This window comes from Fulmarus glacialis, unplaced genomic scaffold (genome assembly GCF_000690835.1).
Source record: "Fulmarus glacialis isolate BGI_N327 unplaced genomic scaffold, ASM69083v1 Scaffold51182, whole genome shotgun sequence".
Taxonomy (NCBI): Eukaryota; Metazoa; Chordata; class Aves; order Procellariiformes; family Procellariidae; genus Fulmarus; species Fulmarus glacialis.
In genome coordinates this window covers 8,481-20,815 of record NW_009200781.1, presented here as the reverse complement: position 1 = coordinate 20,815, position 12,335 = coordinate 8,481, and the positions used below count along the sequence as shown (strand labels likewise).

The following is a 12,335-nucleotide window of genomic DNA, read 5'->3' as shown; positions in this document are numbered from 1 at the left end:
AAATACAAAAGAGATTACAAGAGATTGCACTAACAGTCTGACAAAAGCCGCTGAAATTCAGAATTAAGAATGCTGGAAAGTTCATCCACACGAGAAAAGACAGGAGTTAGTGAATTGCGTTTCCCAGTACGCATTCAAATCAAAGTAATTTAAACATGGAATATTTTACAGGGTTGGTTGGTAGTCTTTTACTATTGCATACTTTACTAGGGTTATCAGCTGACCTGTGACCATGATATTTAAGACTAACTGAATACTGATATAGGTGAGGACAGATGGAGAAAACATACTAAAAATGCTTATGTTTGTCTAATATGAACCTATTGTGTCACTTAATTACTTTCAAAAAGAACCCAAAGCAACTTACTATCTTGAGGGAAACAGGGTTATTCTTGTGCACAAAAGAAATTAATTGGTCTGACTGCAATGAGAGATAAAAGTGATTCTCTATCTGTGTGTTTTTAATGAATATCATATACAGTGCAGATGTATATATCAGAGCACAATTTCAGCTTCATGTTCTTCACTTCATTTTACTTACCATCAGTTCCTATTTCACTTTTAAGGTCAGTACAAGACTGGAAAAGACACAAGAAAAGATGGAGTATTGAAGAATACTTCTTAAATCATTAGTTATTTGTCATTTTAATGGTGTTAGACTTTAGCAAATTTATGAGGCATAAACTAGTTAGCTTTACAATGTCCAAATATTGTTAGTCTTAGAAGACTGCTCATTCAAAGCCTGTGCTCTCCGCTCAATTTACAAACTGCCCCTATTTCCTTAGGCTGATGATGTAACTGCCTTATTTGCAGTATCTTGGTCAGGATACAAACACAGTGGGCTCTGCGATGAATTTGCTCTCGGAGGTGGTTGTGTACTAGTCAGTCTTTCAGAATTTCCTGGAGAATTCTCCCTCCACCTTGGACTTGCCTGCTCCTGAGACACTTCCCACACAGACGGGCATGGGGAGGTAAAATTCATGGTGGATCGTGAGAGGTAGTTCTCCTGAAGACCTTCTTCTTGGAGGCACCTGTTCGAAAGCACTTCTTTTTCTTTGGAGTTTCGCCATTTCATCCTTCGATTCTGAAACCAAATTTTCACCTGTTTGCAAGTTAATGAGAGTTTATTATCATTCTTTTTTTTAAACAACTTTGCCCTAACAAGGTTTTTTTTCTTTCCATCCCCTTAGTTTCATGTTCCTTTCTTATTCATTGTTCTAGTAGATCCAGTGAAGCTGATTGATTGACATTATCTGAGGATTTTCCCATCACTATTTACTGCAGCTGGGCCAAATACTCTCCTTGACTTTCACCACCTCAAGCAGGTGATTATTTGGCTTACACTGGAAAAAGGACAGCACAGTGGCTAGGGATAGAGCAGCTTCCCACAGCAACATCCTTCTAGACAGAAAAGGATTCTCCAAGTAAATTAGCATCATCATTAACAAAACTAAGTGATACTACTGGTGATGTGAAGCCTTCTATTTAAAAGAGGCTCTAAGAACTGTGACTGCCCCATTCACAAGCATAGCTACAAACAGCTTAGCCATATAACTTCAAAATGTGTGTTATAGCATATGACACAATAGTGAGGATTTAAAGACATTTTGTCTGCCTTACTACAGTTTTCCAGGAGTTGCCTAGAATCCATGTGCTTTTGAGATAAAATCCATTTTTCAAAAACTTCGAGTTGCAAAGCTTGATCACGAGCGTTCAAAGGCATTTATGAAATGCTGGGAAAAGCTTGGGAAATATACATCTAGGAGCTGGTTTTACATAAAGAGAAGAAATGGGCGTTGGGGATCAATCAAATTATTCAGATTGTGTTCTATTCTCCCTTAAATATTTGCATTTAGTGCTAGTATTCAGATACTTGATATGAAGACAAAGGGGCTATGCTTTCAAAGATTTGAGAATTATTGCCTTAGATGGCAGGTACTGTTCCTCCAGCACAACTGGCCTGAAAATTGAAGTAGTAACCTTCATGGCAACTGCTCTTCCTTTCATGAGGAAAAAAAAATAAAAAAGACAAAGATATCATCTGGTTTATCATTACCATGAAATTATTTTCCTGTAGTGGTTGTTGTTATCTATGTGTCATTCCATTACTTTTTAGTCTCCCGGGCTCTCTTGAATATCAAGAACACAGCTGAAAAACTCAAGGGAATAACTGTAATATTAGGAATTTGACTACATACTGGGAAACTTTTAGGCAGCGCACTGGTGAGTGCAATTGCACATTTTCATTGAAATAGTTTATCCTACAGAGATTACAGCTCTGTTCATCATACTGAGAAGCACCACACTGTGCTTCTTTTTGTTTTATAGTTGCAGTGCTTGCGATGGAATCAGAGTCATTCAGGTTGCAAGGAATCACTACAGACCACAAGATCTAACCTCCCGCGCAAAGTGAAGCTAACTGCAAAGCTGGATCAAATTGTTGAGGGTCTTGTCAAGTTCTGAAGTTCTCCAAGATAAGCATGATGAGAGCTCCCATCGCCATTCCCAGGCTTTTCTGCCCCCCAGACAGCTTCTGCCATACATAATTAAGCACTTTCACTCCTGCTGCATGCAAAGAAATAGAATTGTACTGTCACTTTGTCACTCTCTTTCAGCTGTACTCTAGACATCTGTGTCTACTCCAGCACCTTCAGAATCCCACCTGCCAGCAGCTACCATGTTCATTTTCTGCTGTTACATGCCCTCACAAACATTTTTTCCAGTTTCTTTCAGGTTTTGTGCTCTTCAAGCCAGGCACTTTTCCTTTGTTTTTATCCACAGCTAGGTCAGGGCCCTGAGATTCCAGATTGGGCTACTGCTACTCGGCACCACCATTAACATACTCATTCAGTTAGAACAGCTTCCTGGAGGTGTTAAATCCTCAGCTAAACTCTAAAGTCCTGCAGTAGGCCAACACAGACTCATGTGAAAAATACCATGAAATGTGAATTGGTAAGTAAAGTGAGAGCATTTTAGAAGGTCACCCTGCAAAATTTTTCCTTCTAGAGTTTCTCTCAGCTCCGAGGATCTCTTTCCTCGTGCAGCTAAGTTTGTTTCTGTAGGGATGGTTACCTGTCTCTTGGGGCAGAATGGTTTCAGAGCAGTGCTGTTGATTGCATTGTCACTAGCTGTTCATCTGCGACTGCAAAGGGTGCTCAGAGGAATGCAGGAGGGCTCTATGCTCTGCTGTTTTCTGCCTGGATCACTGCCTACCAGGCAGTGGGATGGAGCATAGTTCCCTACCCCAAAGCTCCTGAGGGGGCCCTGTCAGACAGCAAAATGGGAGTTGGAAATGAAATGCAGAGGTCATGTTTCTCCCACTTTGTGTGAAAATGGAGCGATCAACTTTTGAATGTACACCTTCAGGAAATAAACTAGGAACCCGTTCAAGCATTCTTTGGTTAAAACTGCCATTGATTTACGGAGGTCTTTGCTCAGTGAAGGAGCTCAGGGCTGTCCCTGTGCTGTTCTATTTTCTTCCTTCAAAGCCATTTTAAAGATTTTTCCTCAAAAAGATAGAAAGTCACAGATGTTCTGTCATTCCTTACCTGAGACTCCTTTAGACCCAGGTTAATGGCCAGTTTCTTCCTGTCTGTTTTACTGATATACTTCTGCTTCTGAAACATTTTCTCCAAAGCTTTCCTCTGTTCTTCGGAAAAGACAGCTCTCCTTAATATACCTCTCCGGGCTTTGGAGTTAGACTCCTGGGTCAGAAGAGGCAGGACACTTTCCTCTCCTAGTGGAAATGGATGAGAGTTTCACATAATATCTAACACATATCAGAGTGCTGTTCATTATAATACTAGCAGACTACTGTCCCACTTTTGATTTGTTGGTGTTATAACTGTGTCGTAATGCTTCAGTCATGTTCATTAAGGACTAAATCCTCACTTGGATCTAGAGGTGTTGTCAGTGGTCAAAAGTCTCCCCTTGACATGGTAAAAAGTAAATCAGATGAGTTCATAGAGGAACATTAACACAGGGCCCATGCTACTGTAAAATTCAAATATAGTCAGGGAGAAACTTTTCCACTTTCCTTTGCATGTTATCATCACTGAGTAAACTGCAGTAAGTTTTCCTAGGAGTTTATTTTCTTCTTGTGTGACATGCAGAACCAGATAAAATGTCTGTAATGGTCTGTAATACTGATTCAAAGAAACTAAATAGGCTTTCTTTAGTTTTGTTTACTAACGAAAGGCTTTCAGAGTGAACTATTTCTCAGAAAATCCCTTGGCCATTTACTTACTCATTCTGGAAACCGCAGCAATTTCTTTATTACAGGATTTGGGGAGTACTTGAACACTCCTTTCAGCCCGGTTTCTAATCCTTTGACATCTCATAGCAAGTCCTGGGAGGACAGTTTTCAATGAATCCAATCACATCCCCTTGATCCACGCCTAGAGGGAACCCTAACTTGGAAAACAGCCTCAAGGTTGGGGGAAAGAGCTGCAGTGGAGAAGTAGAAAAGTTCCCATTGTCCCTTCATTGGCCTCACAAAGAGCACAGAAAACCCAAATCCAGATAAATCTCTCGCCTTCCTCACACCCAATAAAGCCTAAAGCCACAGTGCTTTCCCATGCTCCCTCTCCCCTAGAAGGACGTGGTGTGTGGGGAGCAGTCCCAGGTGAGGCTTGGTGAGCCTCCAGCGCTCCCGGCTTCCCCAAATGCTCGCCCAGGGAGCAGTACCAGAGGCCAGTTCAATAGGGCCTGTCACCAAGCATTGGATGTGATAATTGCATGGGGCAGTTGCAAGCAGGCCAGGAAACAGCTGCCCTTTGATTCAGAAACCTGTGCCATGGCTATATAGCCACTGATGCCTACAAACTTTCTGTGAGAGGGCAGCCACGAAGATAGCTTTGGTGTATACCGCGTGCAAGTTAGACTCTACAGGTGCAAGCTGTCCTCCTGTTGTCCACTTCCCCATCTACGTGGGCCAGGACTGCCATCCCAGATTATAGTTACAGCAGCTGCAAAGGTGTGCTGCTGTTTGATTTCTGTCAAGGATCATTTTCATATTGAAGCCAATGGCAAAATTCCCATGTAAAGCAGATTTTCTAGAAGATTGCACATTCCTTCATGAAAAAGTCTATCTATTCTAGTCAGCTGTAGCGGGGGGTGTAAATATATTTGTTCAATAGATATAATGCTCTTGAAAATACTAATTAAATCCAGATGCGGCTTTCACAAACTGTTCCTTGGGGCTACACCACATTTCAACTTCTGTATATTATACATATATACACATGGGTATGTGTATCTTTAAACACTCACAGAGAAACAAACAAACATACACTGAGGATATTGTAGAACTGTGTATGTGTAATGATGAGAAAATGTGTATGTGCACGTCTTGCAAAGTTGACTAAATACTTTTGTGGTGCATGTGTGACTGGTTTGATATTACATACATTACCCCTGTATCCTGCCTCCAGCTGTGACCAGTAGAGGAAGAATATCAGAAGCTGAGCAAGTGTATAGTGATCCTTCCCTAAAATACACTGCCACTGTCAAACATTACTGATTTAGGGACCATTGCATTCTGCCAGACATGCCTTCCTTGACTTTTTCTACACTTCAAGAACCCATCTTTATATTTGTCCCCCATAACAGCCTGTAGCAAAAAGTAATTATTATGATTTAAAATGTTACAGTATAAGTCTAAATTTATACAGATGTATTTCAATTTTCAAAATTATATCTGAGACCAGATACAAAAATCATAACCTACTGGTTACTGTCCTGATATTTATGACACAGTGAGACACAGTCAGACTCCATCCAAACCAAAATAAACTATCTGCAGAACAAAAGTCAAAATGCCACAATGGAGGTTTCTGCAAAGGGTAAGCCAGGTTCATATTTCTCTGAGGAGTGCATAGCCCCCTCACGACCCCCATCCCGAGCTCCCATCCTGCCCACAAAGCTGGGGGCAAACACTGGCCCTTCTTCCTCAAGCATGTTTTCTCTCCTTCTTGCTCGAATATGGCGAATTTAGGTACCTTTTTCCAGGTAGCCTTTGAGCAGTTTCTGATGAACCATCAGCCATTCTCAAATTTACTGGAAGGTATAGTCTGGCAGCAGAAGAGCTGGTACCTTCTCTCATCCCCACATGGGACGAGAGACACCAGCGAGGGAAGAGGCGTAACAGGGCTGGTCCTTGCCTCCTGGCCTCCATTCCACAATGGAGTTGTCAGCCAAGGACAGAGGACGCCAGATTATGCGACCCCTTAAAATTTGTCTTGCCTGGCTGGTTGTTAACAGTCAATCAGCAAAGAAACAACCTCCTGCCGGAGCCCTGAGGTGCCAATTAATTACCGTACAGGCAGTATGTAGGGTACAGATTAACACCTGTATTAGACTAACTTAACAGTGAAAAATCTACACATTCTAAGGCACAATATGTGACTGATTTTAAAAGATTAACTAAACAAAATTTAACGATGAGCAGAATGCTTACAAGCATTAGCAAACAGCCACTGGGTCAAAAAATTTGAAACTCGTGTTTGGGATAATGAATACTCACCCCCAATTGACTAGCCTGCAGAATTTTTTTAAGAATACCCCATATTCCAAAGTGCATTCCGACTGTTCACACAAAACCTAAATTTCAGTTTGTGGATTAAAGGATTTTTCAGTACATCAGGATAGGCAGTCGTTCATACATTACAACAATTCTACCAAAATAAGTCAATTTGCAGCCTGTCGCTCTGAATGTGCATGAAAAGGTTTGTGCTCTGCTGACATAAATGTGAATCTGTTACCAACTATTTCCTATGTTGCTGGTTTGATTTTTGTTTTGCTTTGGTATTTTTTTTAAGTCTTTCCTTTGTATCCTAATATATAGTGATAAATGTCCTCTTAATCTGTGGAACAATCTTCATTTGCCTTCATGGCAGAGACCACCTTGAAGGAGCAAGTAAAAGCTTTAGTCATGGTTTCCATTTTTTCATTTGAATTCAATACATTCTAGTTAAATGGACAATTAATAGGTCACTTCCAAAATAGTAGTGTATCAGTCCTGGTTAATAAACAATCCCCACAGTTGATAATGGGCCTATGTATTCAGCAAGTCCCTGTATACACTCAGCTCATCCACTAAATCCCTTTTCAGGTAGACAGGGTTATATGGGAAGATGAGCTAGAATGAGTCTATAAAAGTCAGTTTCATTCACTGCTTTATTTTTCAGTCAAGTGCTTTAAATGGTGTCCAGAAAATCTCTTGGAATGTGAGACAGGAGAAAAGACTGGCACATAGAGTATTGCTTTATGGCCATACAAAAGGGCAACTGACCCTTGCCCAGGCCTTTTCAATGTGAAATGGTTCCTAAAGTTCATCTGCACAGTGAAAAATTGTGGTGAGGTCGCGTGTGGATGAGTAAAGTGAAAGTGGTGATTGGTCATGGTGCTGTCAGCCATTGTGGGAGAGCCGGGGCCATGTAAAACGCTCTGTGGGAAAGTGTCAGCCCCCGAAAGAGGTGCTCAGAAACTTGCAGCTCATTAAACTGCCAGCATTTGCTGCCTCACTTGTCAGGAATCATTCAACTTAGCAACTGCCGTCCTGAAACATTCATAAAACGCATGCACGTAGTCAGGAAGGGATTGAATGCAACTGCGATAAAAAAGTATATGCTAGAGCATGCATAAGCTCCAATTTTCATTTGGGCTTGCAAGGCGATTTGTGCTTTTTCTCCGTTTTGTAGGACTAGGAAATGCTGCTTCTGTTTGCATTCCTGAGCCATAAACACATGAAATCAGGAATATCTATTCTTACACTATGGCACGCAAACTTCACAATCAAGGTTAAATTTAAATTTGGATTAAATGGAAGCGTGTGCCAGGTCTTAATCCTGAACATATAGTGTATACTGGCCAAAATTCTCTTCCACTTACTACTTCTGTTTTTTACATTATAATCAAAAAACAAAAACAAATTAAACGTGTGCATGCATTTGACTGCTATGAAAAGAACGACTGTTTTATTTAAATAATGCCAGGGCTTCCTGAATCATAATTTATCCCTAACAGACATTAAAATGCAGCATCCATTTTAAGATCTTTCAGCTCTTTTCCTATTTGCAAATGTTTATTGAGACAGATTTTTAAAAGAGTTACTGATTTTAAAGAATCTTTTCTAGCAAACTGAAAACAAGGAGCTTTCCTACGTTAGCTCTGTCTGGGTGTCTCAATGCCATTAGAAACCTCTCACAATTGCTCAGTGTACTTAAGTTTGATAAATCTTTGGAAACCCTCTGAATAGGATTGCTGTGATTTTACTAAGGAATTAGCTGCTGCCATTGCATCACCAATTAGTTTTCCAGAACACATTAAATCCTGCTGCTTTGGTTTACAGAATAACTCAAGCATTACTGATGAAGCATAAAAACTTACTTGGAAAAGCAGTGGGGGATGCAGGGTGCTGACAGGACCCACCGCAGCATGCTGAGTAGAATGGCGGGGCTCGGAGAAAAAAGTGTTTGGAAAGAGCTGCAAAGAAAGCATAGATCTAATTGATTATCCATTGAGCGTAGGTGATATTCATAACAACAGTCCTCCAAAAAGTCAGTGTGTAAAGTCCTGCCCCACAAGTTCTTTTGCCTTTTTTCAAGATGGTGATATTTTTAAGGCAAACAATGATAAACCAAGTAATTGCTCTTTAATTTAGCAAGGTTATTTTACATGTGTAGCTTCAGTATAATATGCAAAACTCTCAATATATTTATCACGAGAATGAAACTGCAGATTTGAAATTTACTTCTGTAATTGCTATAATTATGGGATTTTCCTAAATATTGGGATTGAACACATTGTTTAAATAATATATTCTCGAAATAATGAGTATAATGCATCTGAAAAAGTTATTTTAAATAACTCTAATAAGCATGATATCCTAGAAAACGAATCTAAAAGTGAATCCTGTCTCTTTTGCTTGTACTCCAATGCTGTTATTAGTACTCAAACCAATAAGGACTTCAAAAAATAAGAAACCTTTATGAATAAATTCTATAAAATGCAATAAGACAATCCAGCTGAGCTCTACAGGCACAAACTATAGGGCCTGATTCTGCTATCCTGACAGTAAACTCGTTCTTGCTGGGAAAGTGCTCTAAATTTAAATAAACCACTTGCTGAAGAAGGTTCTGCTTAATACAATAAAAAATTTCAAAATCATCCCACAGAATTAGGTAATATTTGGTAAAATTTCTATAGAATTTTTTGAACCAATGAATCAAAAGTCTCTGTTAAGTCTAAAAAGTGCTTCCAAACCTTAGAAAGATCTTCATTATCTAATAATCCTTTAAATGTTTTCTATAAAGCTCACGGGCTTTTCCATTAATCTTAATTACCTTTTAATTTCTGTTCATACTAGTCAACTATGGAACTTGGAATATTTTTTTCTTTTGAGAATAGATACATCATGCTTGCTAGAACTGTAGGCTTGTAAAATGTGATGAGCATCAAAACATTTATGTCACTTTCCTGTTTTGGTTTAGGTAGAAAATAAACAGCTCTATACCCTGTACTGCAGTTTGTCCAAATCTCTAGAAATAACATGATTAATTAGAAAAAAAAAAGTAACTGCACATCTAGATAAAAAAAATTAAGAAAGCAATAATCAGGAAGAAAGATAGATAAATAGATAAATGTATCTATGCCATTTTGTTAATTTTTAAAGGTTTTTCAACTGCAATTAAAAACAAAGATCACTCAAAATTAGGTTCCCAAGTACATTTTAGGGCATCATAATAAGTTTTCTGACCGTCAAATCTGCTGATCTTCCAAAGAATAAACTATTGCTGTAGAAGTCTAAACATTTTTAAAATATTTACCTCTATTTTTTTTCTGAATTCATATAAGCTTAGGTGAAAATTCTTCAACTGTAATTACAAATTGATAAGCGTTTTATTACTACAGCTTTTCATCAACAATTTGCTGTTTCTAATGAAATATAAATATACTCCAAGAGGAACTAATTGCCTATATTTGAGGTGTATACTTGCAAAACATTTATGAAAAGGAATTATTTACATTAGGCATTAGTAGTCTAAAGCTTCTCTTCCACACGAGACCATCAAAAGTGGAACGGTGTCCTAAGGAGCTTAAAAGAGTCAAGAACGTGCAGCCAAATATTACCTGTCTTACGTATTCAAGGGGCTTCAATGCAAATGGCAGAGTGTATTAGTTGGAAGGGATTTGACCAACTGAAGACGCACAGGAGATGGAGGAGGTAAAGACCTGCCAGATAATCTCAGCCATTCTCCTGAACATGAGAACTTGTTCTTGACAGTATCTTTTATCTGCTGCAGTTCCCAAGCTCCCAGATGAAGAACTTTTCCTCCCTTCCTTGGAAGCCACGTTCCTCATGCCGTTATCAAGTTTCCCTTACAGTCAGGTAAAACTTTCCACTTCTAAGTTGTATTTCAAAATACAACTTAGTACACAGAAGGTGCCACACTCAATTCCTTTGCCTCCTTTTTACAGGTCTCAAATACTCCTTGGCTGCCATAATGCCCTATTCCCTTTAATCATTGCTCCAGCACCTGATTTATGCCATACAATTTGTGTCAGACATGTTGGCCTGTCCTTGATATTCCCTGTTATGGTTTCTTAACTCTCTCCAGTTTCCTGCTCTTTTTTGATAATGTGGTGCTCACAATGATATGTGATACAGCCAGGAGATATCTGGATAAATCAGAATTGAATAAGCTATTGCTTCAGATAGATAGCATGCTCCTGCAAATAAAGATAGAGGAATAGGCAAGGATAGGTTTTCTCCATTCACTAAATCTCTCAACAAGCAAGCTGCAAGCATAAAGGCCAGGAGATAGATCAGGGTCAAAACTTGAGACATTTTGCTTAAGGAAACTCCAACACATTTCCATGGATGTTGCTGGCAATGATTTAATGCACTAGTACAGCACCATGATGCAAACAGTAGAGATCTTGGCACTAATTCTGCTCAAGTCAACGGAAATCATGCTTCTGGCTTTCTTGGGCATTTTACTTAATTCCCTCAACCAACTGCTGTCTTTTCTGTCTGCATGGTGCATATCCCTTTAAGGCAGAACATAAGAAATAAGATGCAGGTGATATCCTCATATAACTCTGAACCAAGTGGCTCCCGAGACCATTTCTCAAGACTGATTTATTCTAGATCCTGTGGAATAAACAATGGCATTATGTCTCCCTAAGCCTATAGCCAACACATATATCTAGTTTATAAACTTCTTTAATGTGCTCCAACTGCACTGATGCACAAATGAATTCTACGTTAAGTATATCAAACCACATCCCCAGGTCATGTCTACTGAAGCCGTTGCTCTCAAACTAATGTGTAGCAGTTACACAGAGTTACATCAGTAAAAAAATCTGGCATAATACAGGGATACTCAACTCTACCTTGGGAGCTCTATGTAGAGAAAAATGTTAATGCTTCAACCTAACATACCCAAGTATATTTTTTTATTTTTGATAGAAACAACAGAGAATATTCATCACATTAAATGGCTTTCACTGTCTGCGTTAACAGAATGAAAATTGCTCAGAGAAAAACGATACATTTAACATATATGTATTTCAGAATTACACTGTGATTGTACTTGTAGGAATGACACAATACTTATCAGTGCTGAGGACAATATACAGAAAGCATTGCCTCTGCTTTTATTTTCTGTTCACATACATCATGGCCACTCTACTAATATTTGTTGGTCAAGCGATCTGAAGCAAACATTGTTTGCTGTTTACATAAGGCTGAAAATTGCTGAAATGTCAGAATACTAGTTCAAAATACTATTTATTGGCCAGAATGAAGTACACAGTAACCAAAAGGTAGCCGTTGCTTCCAGCCATGTGGAGTACACATTAATCAAGGGCCAAATCCTAATAATTCATATTCAAGATACTTAATTCTTTTTCTGCTTTGCATTCCCGTTTCATAAAAACGGAGAATGTGTGGAACTAAGCGTTTCACAAGAGTCAGACTTTACAGGTTTGGCTTCACAGATGCATGAAAATGAAGTATCAGAGTATGGTATAAGTGCCTGTTGGCACTTCAAAAATTGTACTATATGCTTTAAAAGAAAATTTACCGGGTCATAAATATGAAAGGATGAAATATCTAAAATTAAATAAATAATTTCGTTTTCTTTTTTCACAAAAGATAAATTCTTTTAACACTTGTTGCATGCAAAATGTTAGTAATAATGCTCATTTATATTCAGCTTTGTGAATAAAAAGCATTTTACAAACAGACAATAAAATTATACTAAACATGCAAATGGACCTCAAGCTTATCTAGGGTTAAAACTCAGAGATTAGTTCAGATACTGATTATT

The 12,335-nt window shown here is 38.7% G+C and overlaps 1 protein-coding gene across 1 annotated transcript; it reads right to left on the bottom strand.

Annotated features, from left to right (window-relative positions):
* Positions 1–632: 632 nt before the first annotated feature.
* Positions 633–8,481, bottom strand: DBX2 (developing brain homeobox 2). Its single transcript, XM_009573704.1, has 3 exons — positions 8,389–8,481; positions 3,549–3,736; positions 633–1,102 (listed from the first exon to the last, which is right to left on the bottom strand). Exons 2-3 carry the CDS (start codon positions 3,624–3,626, stop codon positions 782–784), a joined length of 399 nt encoding a protein of 132 aa, XP_009571999.1. The 5' UTR covers positions 3,627–3,736; positions 8,389–8,481; the 3' UTR covers positions 633–781.
* Between the last annotated feature and the right edge of the window lie 3,854 nt (positions 8,482–12,335).